The sequence below is a fragment of the Bombus flavifrons genome, chromosome 16 (assembly GCF_040668555.2).
Source record: "Bombus flavifrons isolate JBK064 chromosome 16, iyBomFlav1_principal, whole genome shotgun sequence".
Classification (NCBI taxonomy): domain Eukaryota; kingdom Metazoa; phylum Arthropoda; class Insecta; order Hymenoptera; family Apidae; genus Bombus; species Bombus flavifrons.
This window is the reverse complement of record NC_138457.1, coordinates 7,283,279-7,300,926: the sequence shown is the minus strand read 5'-3', so window position 1 is coordinate 7,300,926 and position 17,648 is coordinate 7,283,279. Positions and strand designations below refer to the sequence as shown.

Below are 17,648 nucleotides of genomic sequence, written 5' to 3'. Positions count from 1 at the left end.
TTAAAATCAACAAATTTTTTGGGAAACAGAACGCATTACTTTACTTACGTTTGGATTCAAGTGTAAAAGTAAAAATGGGAAGGAAAAAGTATAATTGGAAGGCGAGAAATATCGCAGAAGTTGAAATTGACAATTCTGCGACTAAAAAGGTATTTCTGTATAATATTATATCCAAAAAATAATGAATAAGATTTAATTATACTCTTCTTTGAATAGATTCCTATAGACATAAAATATCGTGAAGATAATTACGATAACTGTAACGCGCTAGTTCTCCCAAATGAGAAAAGAAGAACAAAGAGCAAAGTTAAAAAAGTCGCTACTACACGGTTATTATCCAAGAAACGTAGAAAACAATTAGAGAAAGTTATAGAAAAGAAGAAGAAAAAGTTATGTGTAAGTTATAATATAGAATTAGTTTTTTCTCTTTGAGTATTCATTTTGCATATATTCTAATCTTAAACAGAGGACTGAACTGTTAGAGGAATTGGGGAAAGTTCAAGCACCGCAGGAAGAACTGAAGCAATATATATCTTTGACCAGTGTACAAACTAAAGGACTGAAACGTCACTTTAGAGAAATGGAATTACCTGTTAAGGAACATGTGATCAAATCAAATAATGAAAATGAGGACAACATGTCAGAAGTAGCCGTAAATGCTATTAAAGGTAGCAAGAAGAGAAGGATGGCAATTTTGAAACAACAAAAAGTACAGGATGCTGCTTCAGATCCAAACATCATTGGATTTGATGTAAGTTAATGATATTAAAAGTTAATGTAAAAACTAATGATTATTTATTATAGGAACCTAGCAATAGTGAATCTGAATCTAATTCTGAGGATAATGAAAACAGAGAGGAGAAAGATGCAGCAGAAACTTCAGAAGAAAGTGAAAATATTCCAAACAAAGAAGATAATATTGTAGAGAATAATATAACAAAAAGTACTGTGGAAGAACAGGAAAAGTCAATTGAAAACCAAACCACTATAAGTAAAGAATTGTTAAAACCACAGCAGCCAATAGAAAGAACGCCTGCCACGTTTGTAATACTGGAAAGGAAACCGGAAATCCAAGCAGCTAGGTTAAAGTTGCCAGTGGTAGCAGAAGAACAAGCTATAATAGAAGCAATTAATGAAAATCCTGTTGTGATAATCACTGGTGAAACGGGAAGTGGTAAAACAACTCAAGTACCCCAATTTCTCTATGAAGCTGGCTATGCTCGAGAAAAGGTAATTGGAATAACAGAACCTAGAAGAGTAGCAGCTATATCTATGAGCAAACGTGTCGCCGAAGAGATGAATCTCACCGAAGAAGAAGTTTCTTATTTGATTCGTTTTGAGGGGAATGTTACATCAGAGACAAAAGTCAAATTTATGACTGATGGCGTATTATTAAAAGAAATACAGAGTGTATGTAATCATCTAGGTAAATTAAACGAATATTAAACGAAAATGATAATCATAATCAAGATTTTAAATATTTTAGGATTTTTTACTGACGAAATATTCGATAATCATCCTCGACGAAGCGCACGAACGTAGTGTGTATACTGATATTCTGATAGGCTTGCTATCACGAATTGTACCACTTCGAAATAAAAGGAAGAATCCTCTGAAGCTCGTAATCATGTCAGCCACTTTACGCGTGGAGGAATTTGTAGAAAATAGTAAATTGTTCAAAACGAAACCGCCTGTATTAACAGTGGAATCGAGACAGTTTCCTGTTACGATACATTTTAATAAAAGGACAAGCATCAATTACGTTTCTGATGCTGTAAAGAAAGCCATAAAAATACATACTCGCCTTCCCGATGGTGGAATCTTAATATTTTTAACAGGTATATATTTTTCCAATCTGGGATTATTTCTAGAGCTTATAATGTTGTTGTTTCAAAAATGTATATCGTTAAAATTTAGGGCAACGGGAAGTAAATTATGTAGTACGTAAATTACGCACAGCTTTTTCCATGAAGAATAAAAAGGAAATTGCAAACAAGATGAAAGAACCACAGAAGACTAATGATTCTTCGAAGAAAGAGGATGATATAAAAAACAACAGTGATAATGAGGACAAGAGTGATAATAGTGATCACGATGATGATGATGATGATTTTCGTTGCAAGGAAGCTATTCGTTACAACAAATTACGACAAAAGAAGAAAGTTCAATTACCAAATATTAATCTGGATGAGTATGTAAGAAAATATAACAGTAATTCTTCCAGTTTCTTTATAGTTAGATACGGATATTTTTGGTAAATTTTCCAAGGTTCAAAAAATCTACAAAATGCACATAATGTACAAAAATATACAAAATATCCAAAGTAAAGTACTTATTATGTAGTAGATAAAACAAATTCTTATTTAGGTTTCATTTCTTTATATATTTATAAAAATATGTAATTGAATAAATATCCGCAGTTTAATTAAAATTATGTATCAATTTCTAGTTACTCTGTGATTCCTACCGATGACACTCACGAAGATTTAATTGGCGCAGAAGATGACGAAGAAATACAATTAGACGAGGATGAAGATGAAGATGACGACGTAATTGACTTAAAAGCTTGTGCAGATGCACAACCATTATGGGTTTTACCATTATATTCTCTGCTTCAGAGTCACGAACAAGCAAGGGTAATTAAAAAATTTTGAGAATAATTCACAAAAAGGGCAAGTGGGGACGATAGTATTAAAAGTCTCTAATCCTTAGGTATTCGAATCACCCCCAGAAGGACACCGTTTATGTGTAGTATCAACAAACGTAGCAGAAACTTCTTTAACTATACCTAACATAAAGTATGTAGTAGACTGTGGACGTTGTAAAACGAGAATGTACGATAAAGTAACTGGAGTAAGCACATACAGAATCTGCTATACTAGCAAGGCATCCGCTAATCAACGAGCAGGGAGAGCTGGTAGAACTGGTCCTGGACATTGTTACAGGTACTTATATCAATATACAATTTTGGAGTCATTGAAAGATCTAATTTCCCTATTGGATATTATTTACAGGTTGTACTCTTCAGCAGTGTTCAATGATCAGTTTGAACAGTTTAGTCAATCAGAGATTCAAAGGAAACCTGTGGATGATTTAATGTTACAGATGAAAGTCATGAATATTGATAAGGTTGTTAATTTCCCATTCCCAACTCCACCGGATACTATACAATTACAAATTGCTGAAAAAAGATTGATGATACTTGGAGCTTTACAACAACAAACTTCCGGCAAAGAAGGTATTAACAACTATAATTATTTAAGTTAAACCATTAATTTAATCATTATCGGTTACTTATTCTTTACTATACTTATTTTTATTTAGGTTCCTATAGTGCCAAAGTAACGCCACTCGGTCGCAGTATCGCTGCATTTCCAGTTGCTCCCTGTTATGGAAAGATGTTGGCTCTCTCTCATCAATATGACCTTCTGCAGTATACAGTGTGTATGGTGGCTGCACTTTCTGTTCAAGAAGTATTGATGGAAGCATTCGATATGGACGGCGATTCTCGAAATAAATGGTTGCAAATGAGGCGCTTCTGGGCTGGCACCGGAAATAGCTTACTTCTTGGTAAATAGAATTTAAAAAGATTAGAATAATATTAAGAAATGAAGATTATATTAACGCAGTGAAATGTATTCTATGCAAAGGCGATCCGATGGTCTTAATTAAAGCTGTGGGAAGTGCAGAATATGCTGGAACTAAAGGAAGATTACTTCCCTTTTGCGAAGAGCATGGTTTGCGACACAAAGCAATTGTGGAAATTCGAAAGCTCCGGCAGCAGCTAACAAATGAAATCAATTTGAATATTGAGGATTTGAATCTCACTATTAACCCACAGTACGCATTGCAGAAAGTAATTGAATTACATTTTACGTTTAATAAATTCCTCTCCTACTGACAATTTTAATTTAGGATGAAACCTCCAACCGATATAGAAGCCAAATTACTCAGGCAAATAGTCCTTGCAGGAATGGCTGATCAAGTTGCAAGGAAAGTGATGCCAGATGAAGTTAATGACGATCAAGACAAGGCTAAATGGAAATATGCTTATAAGTAAGATATCAAAGACTCCTTGATCATTTAAATCATAGCCGAATGTAATTATATAATATTTTATCCAGAACCACAGATATGGAGGATCCAGTATTCATACATTCCTCATGTGTCCTTCGAAAAACCTGCCCTGAATGGGTAGTTTATCAAGAAATATACGAGACGAATAAAATGTACATGCGTGGTGTTACAACTATAGAACCCGAATGGCTACCTAAATTTGCTCCATCTCTATGTCAACTTGGAGAACCTTTGACTGATCCACCACCAAGGTCTCTTACTCCTAACCGTACTTCTCTTTTTAATACATAAATTGCTTATAGCAATGTATTTGTGTAGGTATGATCCAGAAACTGGAAAGGTAATGTGCAGTATGGCAGGAACATTTGGAAGAGCAGGTTGGAAGTTACCAGTAATGGATGTGGAGTACCCACTATCCGTAGATGGAGTTAAATGGTTTGCATGTTTCCTTTTAGAAGGAAAAGTGTGTCCAAAATTGAAACAATTCGTTCCTTCATTGTTATCGACTCCCCAAAGTATTAACAAGACATGGGCTAAGTAAGATTTGAAATACATGAAGCTACTCGACACTGAATTAACAATTTTATATGATTATTTTAGATTAATACCACGAACACAGGAAATGACGCAATCATTATTGTCCCGCGGAATTATGTCAAGAGAACAATTACTAGAAACTTGGAAAGTAGATAAAAATTGTAAGCATGTTTTATAGCATGTGCATAGCTATAGGGTCGGAGTAAATACTAAAAATGATTTATTATTAATTTCAGTCCTTCTGTCTGCTTATCAGAAATGGTTACCAGAATCAGCTCATGGACACGTTATGCTCATTTGGCCACCTGTATGACAAATTTAGTATCTGACTCCGTATTCATGAATTGTATGTATATTTTACATACCCGAATTTTGTAATATACAATTATTTAATACAGTGATATATTTCAACAACAGTTTATTCAATGAAACTGCAATGTCACATACGATCTAGATTAACTAGAAGCTCTGTTTTGGTTTTTCATGAATTCATACACGTGACACTTTATGTATCATTCCATTTCAATGATTGTAATAACAATTACTCGCTTTTAATAAATTACTATCTTAAACCTACATTAATATCCGATATTCACTAATAGAACACAGTGGTGCATAAAATGCGTACAATGATAGAAAGTATAATGAATATTTACAAATCTTTTGCAGTTTTGCTATAAATGAAAATTTGCGCGTGACACTAAACGTCCATTATTCTACACAGTAGAAGTAATTTTCATTTGAAATCGTTGGCAGTGCTATGACATCAGTAATTCAACAAACGTTTGGAAATATTAATTAGGTCATTCTGCTTTTACTGCTTTCTTCTCTCTCCTTTTAATTGGATTTTTTTTACAATCTCTGTACACATTGTTCAGATCGAAAGCTGCCTTTATATTATCCTAAAAAAGCAACTATTTTTGTTTGGTACATACTTTAAAGTTTTCAACTATAAGAAACTCTATCATACATACCAATGAAAAAAGAAATTTAACTAGTTTGCCCTTATGATCTGCGTATGGACGTCTTTCTACTTCTTTCCCTTCCTTAAATAAAATTAAGGTGGGAAGCTGTTTGCTAGTGCTAGCATCACTTATGTGGTACTTCACTGCAGCATCTGGATACCTCCCTATATCTACTTTTCCGAATTTCAAATTTTCCAAAGCGTATCTACAAATCCACTAAATATTACTTTCAATGAAAGGTTGTATAGTGATAAATAGTGCATAAGTAATCAATCATTACGAACTCTGCCGAAAGCTCGGAGAATATAGGTGCAAAGTTGACGCAAGCTGGGTTCCATGCTGTGTAAAACGCAACTAACCAAACGATTCTCGTGTCACGGTGCAATTCCTCCTGCAATCCGATTGCACCTCGTAAATACGTTACTTTCTCTGGACCTTGGTATGTTGGTTCAGGAAATACTAGACCGCATACTGTAATTATTAAATCATGTAATAACATTCATATGAAGAATAACTACAATATCAAGTCAACACATACAGATGAATACAATAGCAAATATTATTCCCATACGTATATCTGCATAAAACCAAAGAATCAGATTGGCAACTTTAGTATATACAAAGCTGGATGATAAGTAGCTTATCATAGTTACACTTCCAGTCTTCCTTGTCCTTATCATTATGACTATCATAAGAAAAAACAGAATCTCTGTCTCTCTCTGAAACAAGAATATATTTAGTATGAAATATATATTCTACACGCATAGCATAATAAACTGTTTGTCTTTATATTTAAATGATTTACCCCATCAAGTTCGCACTCAGCTTGTGCAAATACATAGTTACACACAAATGGAACACGTTTGGAGACAATATATGAGAGACTGAGTAAAATGTTTATAAAATAATAGGGCTTCAACAGAAGTCGCAAGTCTTTTTTTAAAGGCATTTTCTCTCTTTAAATGATCTGTGTATAGGTTATGTTCGCTGATTAGGATAACAGCAGCTCCAAGTTTCGTGGAAAGATACTTTTATCCTATTTTATTATATGTAGAACGAGCTTCAATTAATTTATAAAGATATTCTGAATAATTTGTTATAATTCAATTTTTTCCTTGATGACAATAGACGAAGCAACAATTACAATTTGCTCATGTCAACGAACCCTTCCATGTTTAGATGAACTCCAAAATATTATCAAGACTGTTTCATATAATTTCCTTATCGAATACAATACAAAATTATGAGAAGAACGAGTATAAACGAAGTATGATCTCTGATTTAAGGAATTAAATGGTAAATTAGCGACATAAGTAATTCGGTTGTCTCATTGGTCGACAAATTATAATAATACAAATCAAGCGAAATAAGTCGTCTAGAATTTCCCTATTATCTAATTAAATTATTTTAATGTGTGATATTACATTTTCCAATTATTTTTTTCATAATAATTTTTCTCAATAATCAATTCTCATAATAATTATTAGTAACAGCATTTGAAAGAAATTAAATTGTTTTTCTAAACTACTACTATTTAATATAAGTAACTCCTTATTATTAATTTTCCATTAGCCTTTTGTAATTAGTACGATTTAGATAAGTCATGTTAATCATGAAAATAAATAAATTAATTAATAATCGTATCCGATAAATTTCTATGCATCAGACGAAACTGTACTACATACGAAAATGCATTATAGATAAGATACGACTTACGATTAATAATAACACATTCATTGGACTCAATATCTCAAAATTTTCCATAAGAGGGGATAAAGTTTTATATTTTAATGTAATATAGTGTAATATAGTATAGTGTAATATGTAATATAGTATAATGTAGTGTATATAGACACGTATATGTCTACATTTCTAGAACTATCTAAATAATTATTACATAAATTTGCATGAGAATGATCCATTTGTTATGTTTACAATAGGTCTAACACAGTTTAATAACATTTGAGGATTATTAGTACTCTGTTCTTGAGAAGCATTATGTTAAAACAATGTAAATGTACATAGTGACATCAAAGAGATATATCCCCACTTTTTCTGTGAACAAAGATCATCTGCTCTCAAATACTCCATACTCATCAATAGCTTTTGAACTAAACTTCAAATATGAAGTCCTTATTGATTGTATGTTTGACTGCATACGTTTGGTTAACATTTTGTCAGAAAGCTTTAGCCTCTAATAAGAGTATTCCTTTGGTAGTCATTACCTGGGATTATAAGGATGCTGCACAAAGAGGTAACTACACATTTCTGTCTTTAAAAAGATAGGAACAATATTATAATGATAATTTCTTTTCAGCATGGAATGTTTTGAACAATGAGAAAAGGAGTGCCTTGGATGCAATAGAAGAAAGCTGCAGTGTCTGTGAAGAGCAAAGATGCAGGAAAACTGTAGGATATGGAGGCAGTCCAGATGAATCTGGAGAAACAACTCTGGATGCTCTAATCATGGATGGGTATATTTTTCATTCATTTACATATATATTCTAAGCAAAATATTGTTTCTAATTGAATGATTTACCCAAAAATAGAGTAACAATGGATGTGGGTGGTGTAGGACTATTAAGAAATGTGAAAAATGCCATTTCAGTTGCTCGTAAGGTTTTAGAAAACACCAAACATTCTTTGCTTGGCGGAGAACTGGCTACAAAATTCGCTGTAGAGATGGGATTCAAAGAAGAACCTTTACAGACAGAAGAATCAAAGAAAATGTGGTTGGATTGGAAGTCAAATAACTGTCAACCCAATTATTGGAAGGTATACCAATAATCTTCCATCTAGGGAAGAGTCCAAGAAAAGAATATTTCTTTTCAGAAAAGAAGAACCAAAGAAGCTGAAAATAAATCTCATACACATATATTTGTATTATATATAAATGTCCGCCTAAAATCATATATTTACTTTTTCAGAACGTAGTTCCGGACCCAAAAAAGTCTTGTGGCCCATATCGTGTAGCGAATATCATGGAAGACAATGTGGAGGAGCATGAATCACATGTGAACGAAGAAAACCACGATACGATCGGAGTTGTAGCTATAGATTTGAATGGACATATAGCAGCAGGTACATCGACGAATGGAGCTAGAAATAAAATCCCTGGCCGCATTGGGGATTCCCCCATAGCTGGCGCAGGCGCATATGCTGATCAAAAGGTTGGTGCGGCAGCTGGAACCGGTGAAGGAGATATAATGATGCGTTTTTTGCCAAGGTAAGAAGGTTATTCAATGAACTATCATAATTAGGCATTTATGTATTTTTAATAAAAATATATAGAATATATAATAGAAAAAATACTAAATAATTAAAAGATCTAAAGTAAAGTGTTCACTATGATATTTAATAGATGGATAACTTTAATTTCTATCTCTTTAGTTACGTTCATAAAGATATATAATTGCGAAAACATCCACAGCCTAATCAGGATGTACTCTTGTTTAATTATTAGCAATTTTCAATCTGAGAATATTTTTTTAGTTTCCTGGCTGTAGAGGAAATGCGCCGTGGCGCGACTCCAACTGAAGCTGCCACTACAGCAATTAGAAGAATTGCCGAACATTATCCTACATTCACCGGTGCTGTAATTGCAATAAACAAAGATGGAGAATACGGAGCTGCGTGCAACGGAATCACACGCTTCCAACATTACGTAGCTAATCCTGAATTAGGACAAGCGATGATGCGTTTCGTTAATTGCATAGATGCCAAATACGAAGTCTTTAAAGTCTAGAAACAACCGATCGTTTCCTTGTAATTTCTTTGAATGAAATAAAAGTTGAAGAACTGCAGAATATAATATAATATCTATATTATAATATATTGTTATCTGTATTATCTAAAATGAATATTATTTAAAGAAAGAATCAGAAACTGGAATTGCAGTTCCGATCACATAAGACTTAAGAAGGTTCAAATTCAAAATACTTACGGCGCTTTCCGATAGACAGCAGTACCGCTGCGGCATTTGTTGACGGAGGTGACGCTTTTTGGATTATGATATCTGTCGAAACAGTTGAGCGATAAATGTTGATTTCTTTAGAATCAATATTATTCATTTCTCAATACTAGGTGTACGTGAGACACATACTTCAATCTACAATATTGAAATTTTAATTAGTTTCCGTTTTTTTATAGAAATTTAATTGACGTTAATAACCTAACCTCAACATTTTAGAACACTCATATACAATAATTAAAATGCCAGAAACAACGGAGGAGGACATGGGAATGTCCGTTCGTTTAACGAACGATGACTTCCGGAAACTGTTGATGACACCAAGAGCATCTGTTCCATCTGCAACTCCAGCTTCTATACCTGGGACTGCTAGAGACGCCAATGCAAAGACTGCACAGACACCTAATGTTAGTGGTGGTAGTCGAGCAGAGTTGCGAAGGAAGAAAAAGAGCTTCTATGCCAAACTGAAAAAACAAGAAGAGGATAAAATGGCAGAATTGGCAGAGAAGTATAGAGACAGAGCTAGAGAACGTAGAGATGGTACTAATCAAGACTATCAAGCAGAGGATCCAATGAACAGTGCCAGTGCATATCGTGCAGTTGCACCAGATTTAAAGTCAGGAATGGACGCAGCTGAGCGAAGGAGGCAGATGATTCAGCAATCAAAATTCTTGGGTGGTGACATGGAGCATACTCATTTGGTGAAAGGCTTGGATTATGCTCTCCTCCAAAAAGTAAGAATCTACAATAAAAAATTATATATAAGAATATAAATATATTAAAAAAGATATTTTATTCCACAGGTACGTAGCGAGATAGAAGCAAAGGAACACGAACAAGAGCAAGAAATGGAGAAGTTAGTGAAGCCAAAGGAAAAAAAGGAAAAGAAGGAGGGAGAAAAGAAAGACGATGAAATGCAGTTTAAAACCAAGATAGGACGCAACGTTTATAGAACAGTTATGACCATGAAATCCAAACAGATCGAGAGAAACGAATTATTCACTCCTGGCCGTATGGCTTACGTGATAGAATTGGATGATGAAAACACGGATGTAGATATACCAACGACCTTAATCAGAAGCAAGGCAGATGTGCCCACCATAGATAATACCCCTACCTTAACAACAAACGACATTGTAATAAACAAATTGGCACAAATTTTGTCTTATCTTCGCCAAGGCAACCGTCATGGTAAGAAAGGAAAGAAGAATAAGGATGGAAGGTCTAGACCTGACGATATGAATGACATGGATATTGCTCCAAGACCACAGGATGAGAGTATTTATGGAGACATTGGTGACTACGTTCCAACGATTGGTAAGAAGGATCCGAATCAACCGAGGGAAAAGAAAAAGGCCTCTTACTTTGATAAGCCTGAAGGTGGCTTGGACGCGGATGATAAAGCAAACACTCCACAATTACCGAATGTTGCACCTTCCAACTCGGATGGTAATGCTCCAAAGAAAGGAGCGCTTCTTAATAAACTAGCTGCCGAGCCTGAAGGGTATGCAGAATGTTACCCAGGGCTGGACGAGATGCAGGACGCAATAGATGATTCAGATGATGAAGTAGACTATACCAAAATGGATCTTGGCAACAAAAAAGGCCCCATCGGCAGGTGGGATTTTGATACACCTGAAGAGTACAGCGAGTATATGAACAACAAAGAAGCTTTACCAAAAGCGGCATTTCAGTATGGTGTAAAAATGGCTGATGGAAGAAGAACAAGGAAGTATAACAAAGAAAAGAACGAGAAAGCTGAATTGGACAGAGAATGGCAGAAGATTCAAAATATTATGAACAAAAGGAAACCTACTACGGTGTTGGATGCTGCATCAGAATTCAAAGTCCCTAGATATTGAATGTCGAGTAACTTGTATAATCTTGTTCACGATATATATATATATATATATAGATTATATAGAATATATATATATGTATGTGTAGTATATATTGTATGATTTGTTTATGATTATCACTTGTACAAAATCGGAGATGCAATAAAAGACTGTATAATATTTTTAAAATGATGTTGTCCCTGATCTCTCTTTATGAAATTGCGTTATTATTATTGCAACATAATCGAAGGCTTACATAATTTTTTTATACATCACGGCTGGAGATCTAAACATTCATGACCTAAAACTGACTAAAACCAGTACAAAATTGATCATGTAAACATACTGTGACCTAAGACCAATAGATAGAGGGGAATCTTTCACTAAAACTCGTTATAACTAGTTAAGACTTATAATTAACGATAATTTATTTTAAATAAAGCGTCGATTCGCAACATTCTGACTTATCTAAGATATTGGAAGTGACGTATTTAAGACATTTTAAGATATGGAATTACTTCAAATTGGAACACTAAAGATTTTAATCCTCTTAGACTTTGATCATTCATTGATTGTTTGATCATTTACTGTAATAAAAATATAATAAACAGTTTGAATTTACAAAAGATGTTACTATTGCACCTTAAAGACACGTATTACTTTTAAAATGAACGACTTCTTATCAAAAACAGATAATTACCAAAATTCTTAACGTATATCTAGATTTTCAAAATAATAATTAATCAAGCTAACGGTTAGTAACTACTATTATCTTAATAAAAACCGAAATACATCGATATTTATAGATATATATTTCGATATAGATAACCGAAAAACATCACTTGTCTAAGTGATGGTAAACAATCAAATACAGAAATAACCAAAATATTATTCGATTTCCCTCCTACTTCCTAAAAATTAAGAATGATTTATCTAGAATTCGAATTTCTTCTATTTGTAACTTCACTAGTCTTTCCTTAAAAAGTTGTTTAACTTTTTCGGTAATGAATTGCTTCTAGAGTATTTCATTTCTGGTTTATGTCTTTCGAATAAATTTTCTAAAAACTATTTGCACTGAACATTTCGTAGCTTTTATGTGTATTTACAGATTTGTTTCAAACTTTACGGTGCTAATGAAAATTCGATACTTTTCGTATAACACGTATAATAACTTGATATTTCGAAACGAGAAATCTCATTGGGAAAATCCATGTAGGAAATCGAAATATAAATATTAAATGATCAGTATAGATAAAAAAAAGAAGAATTAAAAAACGATTCTTGACCCTGCTGACTGATACAATCAGCTTATATAAACGTTGTGTGGTTTAACGCGGTTCAGTCAGATAGCCACAAGTGCCAGCCATTTACCAGCCGTCAGTAGCTGAATAGCAGTTGGCGAAGTGAACGCACTTGAACAAAACAGCCGGAGGACCGTCCACGTCGATTTTCTGATGTTGTTCTTAAAAAACTTCTTGTCGATACGTTCCTACGTCGTGAACACAGTAAGCCAATTGTATGAAATTTGTAGATACCAATGTTTACACTGCTTTGGTGTACGAATAATTCAAATAAATATAAATAGTAGAAAGTAGAATGATAATTCGGTGCAATACAGCATATAGCATGTTGGAAATATCTCTGGTGATAGTAGATTGTATTGAGTCCATATAATTTTAATAACATGGTAGATGGAAGTAGGAGCCAGGTTTAGTTTTTCTTACTATCTTGTAGCATACTTTCCTTTTACACAGCTTCCTCACACTGTCTTCTCTTTGCAGCTTATTTGAAAGTACAGTGAAAGTTAGAAGATATCGTTAAACGCTGGAAATAGGTATGTACAATGGTGTATACTATACTGTATTTGTTACGATGCTTAATGTTTGGTATTGGGTTGGCTGAAGGATAAAGCCCTAGCAAGACAAGTATAACGAAATCAGTGATTATAGCAATTTCGTATATACCTAAAATATGTCACTATTCATTTTTCATTTCTCTATTTATTCTTATTTATATTCGCTGATATAATTTTTTAATTATTATTATTTTTTAATTTCCATAGTTTCTATAATCTATAATTAATAAATAGTAATTTGTTAGTTATATAAAACTGATTTTTCTCACAATCCGTATCTCTTCAACATTTTGCTTACATTAATATTTCACTATACTTGTCTCACTAACAACGTAAAATACGTATGTGGAGGATTGGTCGAGGATAGATAGTACGAAACAATGAGAGCGAGATATTACTGTCGCAAATCTGTCAAATATATTTCGAATAAATAAATAAATAAATAATTTACGGCCGTATACATGAGTCGTTGGTACAAAATACAAGTCGTGGAATAAATACTCGTTAATGTTCGTCGCGTAACTCGATAAATACTCGGAGATACTCTGTAGATGATATTCGATACTCTATATGTACTGTGTCGCTCGCGATCGCGTCTGTTTATTTATACTGGTCGGGGGAAAGTCAAAAAATTCAAATTCGTCTTCAACCGACGGTTGCATGTAGCGGCGGCATTGTTTTGCCCGGAGTTTATTTGTCCTTACATTACTTGTAACCTAATAGTCTTTTGATACTCCGAGGCAAAACAACAACATGATTTGAATGGTCCTCTGACTCATGTATCGCTACATGTATATCATTAAATAAATGACAATTAAAGTATTTTAATATTTAGACGGCAATGGCACAGCTGAAAGTGGCTATAATTGGCCAGAGCTCCTTCGCAGCCGAGGTCTACAAGCTCTTGAAGCAAAATGGTCATCAGATCACAGGAGTCTTCACCATTCCCGACAAGGCTAACCGGGAGGATCCTCTAGGTAATTAATCCTACAAAAAATATTTACTAATCAGCTGTCAATTTTCCAACATCGTATTGTTACATGTTTGTACATTCTTTTACAGCGGCGATAGCAAACGCTGATAATACTCCAGTCTTCAAGATCAAATCCTGGAGAAGCAAAGGCGTGACCTTGCCGGAAGTCCTTGAAATGTATAAAGGAATCGAAGTCGACCTAAATGTTCTTCCATTCTGCAGTCAATTCATCCCCATGGAGGTCATCAATCATCCTCGTCATCACAGCATATGCTACCATCCATCGATACTGCCGCGACATCGGGGAGCTAGTGCTATTAGTTGGTCAGTTGCTCTGAAATGAAGTAACCATAGTAACACTTTACCTGATTGCAATTGACTAATGTAATAAATGAGAGCGTTCGGTGGTCATTGTGCGATTTTCTAGCCGCTTATCTGCCGAACTGGTATTACTCGTGACGAGAGAGGCGCGTAACAAGACACTGACAACGTCAATCGAAGCGCACGCTATCTTAGAACCGGTTCGATTTCATTATCTGGTTCAAAATTATCGCAACACATGATACGTGTTTATTCGTGCCTTTCTCGTATCGGTGAATGTCGATAAAGAGACTCATAAATTGTCGGGCGCCACTGCATAATCGTCGTTTTCAATAATATAATTTTCTTGCAAGTAATCATGATCTTCTTATGCTCTCTTTAGGACGTTGATAGAAGGAGATGATACTGCAGGATTCTCCATTTTCTGGGCGGACGATGGCCTTGATACAGGGCCAATTTTACTCCAGAGATCGTGCAAAATAGAGCCTAATGATACTCTGGACTCTTTGTACAGTAACTTCCTGTATCCTGAAGGTATCAAGGCCATGGCGGAGGCTGTGGATCTTGTGGCCAAAGGAACCGCTCCAATGATCCCCCAAAAAGAAGAAGGAGCCACTTATGATCCCATGTTGAACAAAAAGGAACTTCAAAGAATAGACTGGACTAAGCCTGCTAAGAAAATTCATGACTTCATTCGTGGCTTGAGTAGCACTCCAGGTGCGTGGACAACTATCAACGGCGATGAAGTTCGTCTGTTTGGATCTAGCTTGTGGATTGGTGATGAACTACCTCAAGAGAGGATTAAAATATATGTAGAAGATAGACCAGCCTACTTGCACGAAGGTGGACTGCTAATTAACACTATTGATAATCACTTTATCAACGTGGAGAGAATAAAGCATGGGAATAAAACCATTTGTGCCAACAAATTCGGTCAACAGAGTGAAAATACTACGCTTGAGTTCACCGAAGAAGAGCAGAAGAACGTAGAAACTTTAAAGAGTATTTGGGAGAGTATCCTCAAGACGGACGTTGACAAGGATACTGACTTCTTTGCCTGCGGTATGTGGAAGAGTATTTCTATTAATATTTAAAAAATAAAACTTTATTAATAAAATTTAATTGATCGAATATCTGATATTTTCTTACAGGAGCAGGAAGTATGGATGTTGTGAGGCTGGTAGAGGAGGTCAAAGACAATCTGGGAGTGACTTTGCAGAATACGGATGTCTTCATGGCTCCAGTGTTCATTGAGTTTGCTAACACGGTAATTCTTGCAGCTAGAGGTATCTCTGCTACCAAAGAGATCAAGTATGATGCCGTGGAAATACAAGCAAACAACATGACCTTGAAGTTTCCTAAACAATTGTTCATAAATGGAGAATTCGTGAATGGTAGTCTAAAGCCTATAGACACGGTTAATCCTCACGATGAGAGTGTTATCTGTTCGGTTGAAACAGCTTCTGTGGAGGATGTGGACAAGGCAGTTAAGGCTGCCAAAAAGGCTTTTGAAGAAGGGGAATGGAGCAAGATCAGCGCCAGGGAGCGTGGAGCTCTTCTTTTCAAGTAAATATTTTCCAAAATTTCCTCTGGTACATCTTTATCTTATAATTTAATGCATTATTATAATGTTACTATTTTATAATTTATTTTATAATATTCAACATCTTTTCAGATTAGCAGACCTAATGGAGGAACATAAGGAAGAACTAGCTACCATTGAAAGTATAGACTCCGGTGCAGTATATACTTTGGCTCTGAAAACCCATATAGGAATGTCCATAGAGACCTGGAGGTACTTTGCTGGCTGCTGTGACAAAATCCAAGGCTCCACCATACCAATAAATCATGCCAGGCCAAATCGCAACTTAACATTCACGAGAAAGGAGCCCATTGGTGTCTGTGGTCTAGTTACTCCTTGGAATTACCCTCTCATGATGCTCTCCTGGAAAATGGCAGCTTGCCTGGCAGCAGGCAATACTGTAGTAATGAAACCAGCTCAAACTTCACCTTTAACAGCTTTGAAATTCGCAGAGCTAACTATAAGAGCTGGTTTCCCACCTGGAGTTGTTAATATTGTACCAGGGAATGGCACTGAAACTGGAAACGCTATCTGTGAACATCCTCTGATCAGAAAACTAGGCTTCACTGGGTCTACACCGGTTGGACAGTCCATAATGAGGTGTTGTGCTAACAGTAACTTGAAAAAAGTATCTTTAGAACTAGGTGGAAAGAGTCCTTTAGTTATCTTTGAAGATACTGATCTTCAACAGGCAGTTAAAATTGGAATGAGCAGTGTGTTTTTCAACAAGGGAGAAAATTGTATAGCTGCTGGTATAGTATTCAAATAATTAAAAAATAAATGTTCTTATAAAAACATTATTAGAATTTAAAAATAACTAAAAATTCGAATACATTTTTTTTCTTTTAAATAGGTCGGCTATTTGTGGAAGAGACAATTCACGACGAATTCGTGAGGAAGGTAGTGGAGGAGACTAAGAAGATCTCTATAGGAAATCCTCTAGATAGAAGCACCGCCCATGGACCACAGAATCACAAAGCACATATGGATAAGCTCTTAAGCTTTGTGAAACGTGGAGTTCAAGAAGGAGCTAAACTAGTTTATGGTGGAAAGAGATTAGACCGCCCAGGCTGGTATTTTGAGCCAACTATCTTCATAGATGTCAAGGACAACATGTACATAGCAAAAGAAGAATCCTTCGGCCCTATCATGATTATCTCCAAGTTCAGCTCGAAGAACATGGATGAAATGATTGCTAGGGCTAATAATACAGAGTACGGATTGGCTTCGGGTATCTTAACAAAGGATATCAGCAAGGCTTTAAGATTTGCTGAGAAAATAGAAGCTGGGACAGTGTTTATCAATACATATAACAAGACAGATGTGGCTGCACCTTTTGGTGGTTTCAAAATGTCTGGTTTTGGCAAGGATCTGGGTCAAGACGCTTTGAACGAATACTTAAAAACGAAGACCGTTACTATAGAATATTAGAAGATGATATTATTAGCTTTATCTATTTTCATTGCACTTTATGCTTTATAATTTATGCACCAAGAATATATATTTGTAAATTTTAGTACCCTTTTTTAC

The 17,648-nt window shown here is 34.9% G+C and overlaps 5 protein-coding genes and 1 long non-coding RNA gene across 11 annotated transcripts; 4 read left to right on the top strand and 2 right to left on the bottom strand.

The window, feature by feature from the left end:
• Positions 1-16: 16 nt before the first annotated feature.
• On the top strand, positions 17-5,190 carry kz (putative ATP-dependent RNA helicase kurz). 2 transcript variants are annotated; one of them, XM_069129816.1, is made up of 16 exons: positions 17-149; positions 217-396; positions 467-751; positions 805-1,410; positions 1,487-1,838; positions 1,918-2,191; positions 2,450-2,636; positions 2,713-2,945; positions 3,015-3,238; positions 3,325-3,570; positions 3,651-3,840; positions 3,916-4,056; positions 4,125-4,328; positions 4,396-4,614; positions 4,678-4,775; positions 4,851-5,190. In XM_069129816.1, the coding sequence occupies exons 1-16, from the start codon at positions 75-77 to the stop codon at positions 4,925-4,927; spliced, it is 3,591 nt and encodes a 1,196-aa protein (XP_068985917.1). In that variant the 5' UTR covers positions 17-74; the 3' UTR covers positions 4,928-5,190. The 2 variants fall into 2 exon arrangements, with proteins under 2 accessions (XP_068985917.1, XP_068985918.1); XM_069129817.1 differs by lacking the exon at positions 17-149 and having other exon boundaries at positions 258-396; positions 483-751.
• LOC138188247 (thioredoxin-related transmembrane protein 2 homolog) lies at positions 5,016-9,653 on the bottom strand. Its single transcript, XM_069129862.1, has 6 exons — positions 9,523-9,653; positions 6,385-6,615; positions 6,118-6,298; positions 5,864-6,050; positions 5,589-5,784; positions 5,016-5,516 (listed from the first exon to the last, which is right to left on the bottom strand). The coding sequence occupies exons 2-6, from the start codon at positions 6,526-6,528 to the stop codon at positions 5,418-5,420; spliced, it is 807 nt and encodes a 268-aa protein (XP_068985963.1). The 5' UTR covers positions 6,529-6,615; positions 9,523-9,653; the 3' UTR covers positions 5,016-5,417.
• On the top strand, positions 6,576-9,354 carry LOC138188246 (N(4)-(Beta-N-acetylglucosaminyl)-L-asparaginase). Of its 3 annotated transcripts, none has more exons than XM_069129861.1 (6): positions 6,576-6,875; positions 7,556-7,833; positions 7,897-8,053; positions 8,129-8,354; positions 8,507-8,805; positions 9,072-9,354. In XM_069129861.1, the coding sequence occupies exons 2-6, from the start codon at positions 7,704-7,706 to the stop codon at positions 9,322-9,324; spliced, it is 1,065 nt and encodes a 354-aa protein (XP_068985962.1). In that variant the 5' UTR covers positions 6,576-6,875; positions 7,556-7,703; the 3' UTR covers positions 9,325-9,354. The 3 variants fall into 3 exon arrangements, with proteins under 3 accessions (XP_068985962.1, XP_068985960.1, XP_068985959.1); XM_069129859.1 differs by lacking the exon at positions 6,576-6,875 and adding an exon at positions 6,999-7,371; XM_069129858.1 differs by lacking the exon at positions 6,576-6,875 and adding an exon at positions 7,329-7,519.
• A 138-nt stretch (positions 9,654-9,791) lies between the features above and the next one.
• Positions 9,792-11,576, top strand: LOC138188238 (protein Red). The gene is made up of 2 exons (XM_069129839.1): positions 9,792-10,283; positions 10,353-11,576. The coding sequence occupies exons 1-2, from the start codon at positions 9,792-9,794 to the stop codon at positions 11,409-11,411; spliced, it is 1,551 nt and encodes a 516-aa protein (XP_068985940.1). The 3' UTR covers positions 11,412-11,576.
• Positions 11,577-12,724: 1,148 nt separating this feature from the next.
• On the top strand, positions 12,725-17,634 carry LOC138188233 (cytosolic 10-formyltetrahydrofolate dehydrogenase). Of its 3 annotated transcripts, none has more exons than XM_069129829.1 (8): positions 12,727-12,892; positions 13,169-13,221; positions 14,078-14,219; positions 14,305-14,539; positions 14,919-15,598; positions 15,688-16,102; positions 16,212-16,870; positions 16,972-17,634. In XM_069129829.1, the coding sequence occupies exons 3-8, from the start codon at positions 14,084-14,086 to the stop codon at positions 17,547-17,549; spliced, it is 2,703 nt and encodes a 900-aa protein (XP_068985930.1). In that variant the 5' UTR covers positions 12,727-12,892; positions 13,169-13,221; positions 14,078-14,083; the 3' UTR covers positions 17,550-17,634. The 3 variants fall into 3 exon arrangements, with proteins under 3 accessions (XP_068985928.1, XP_068985930.1, XP_068985931.1); XM_069129830.1 differs by lacking the exon at positions 12,727-12,892 and adding an exon at positions 12,993-13,095; XM_069129827.1 differs by lacking the exon at positions 13,169-13,221 and having other exon boundaries at positions 12,725-12,892.
• Positions 13,076-13,648, bottom strand: LOC138188256 (uncharacterized). The gene is made up of 2 exons (XR_011175441.1): positions 13,541-13,648; positions 13,076-13,459 (listed from the first exon to the last, which is right to left on the bottom strand). It is a non-coding gene; the product is annotated as an uncharacterized LOC138188256 (long non-coding RNA).
• Positions 17,635-17,648: the final 14 nt, after the last annotated feature.

Bases quoted from the DNA above. Each gene is read 5' to 3' on its own strand.
- kz (XM_069129816.1), top strand. From the start codon at position 75: ATGGGAAGGAAAAAGTATAATTGGAAGGCGAGAAATATCGCAGAAGTT. The intron at 1,839-1,917 runs GTATATATTTTT...GTTAAAATTTAG, and splicing joins AATCTTAATATTTTTAACAG to GGCAACGGGAAGTAAATTAT. The intron at 2,946-3,014 runs GTACTTATATCA...TATTATTTACAG, and splicing joins GGTCCTGGACATTGTTACAG to GTTGTACTCTTCAGCAGTGT.
- LOC138188247 (XM_069129862.1), bottom strand. From the start codon at position 6,528: ATGCCTTTAAAAAAAGACTTGCGACTTCTGTTGAAGCCCTATTATTTT. The intron at 6,051-6,117 runs GTATGTGTTGAC...TAATAATTACAG, and splicing joins ATTTGCTATTGTATTCATCT to TATGCGGTCTAGTATTTCCT. The intron at 5,517-5,588 runs GTATGTATGATA...TTGCTTTTTTAG, and splicing joins TTAAATTTCTTTTTTCATTG to GATAATATAAAGGCAGCTTT.
- LOC138188246 (XM_069129861.1), top strand. From the start codon at position 7,704: ATGAAGTCCTTATTGATTGTATGTTTGACTGCATACGTTTGGTTAACA. The intron at 7,834-7,896 runs GTAACTACACAT...ATTTCTTTTCAG, and splicing joins TAAGGATGCTGCACAAAGAG to CATGGAATGTTTTGAACAAT. The intron at 8,054-8,128 runs GTATATTTTTCA...ACCCAAAAATAG, and splicing joins GATGCTCTAATCATGGATGG to AGTAACAATGGATGTGGGTG.
- LOC138188238 (XM_069129839.1), top strand. From the start codon at position 9,792: ATGCCAGAAACAACGGAGGAGGACATGGGAATGTCCGTTCGTTTAACG. The intron at 10,284-10,352 runs GTAAGAATCTAC...TTTATTCCACAG, and splicing joins ATTATGCTCTCCTCCAAAAA to GTACGTAGCGAGATAGAAGC.
- LOC138188233 (XM_069129827.1), top strand. From the start codon at position 12,842: ATGTTGTTCTTAAAAAACTTCTTGTCGATACGTTCCTACGTCGTGAAC. The intron at 12,893-14,077 runs GTAAGCCAATTG...TTTAATATTTAG, and splicing joins GTTCCTACGTCGTGAACACA to ACGGCAATGGCACAGCTGAA. The intron at 16,103-16,211 runs GTAAATATTTTC...ACATCTTTTCAG, and splicing joins CGTGGAGCTCTTCTTTTCAA to ATTAGCAGACCTAATGGAGG.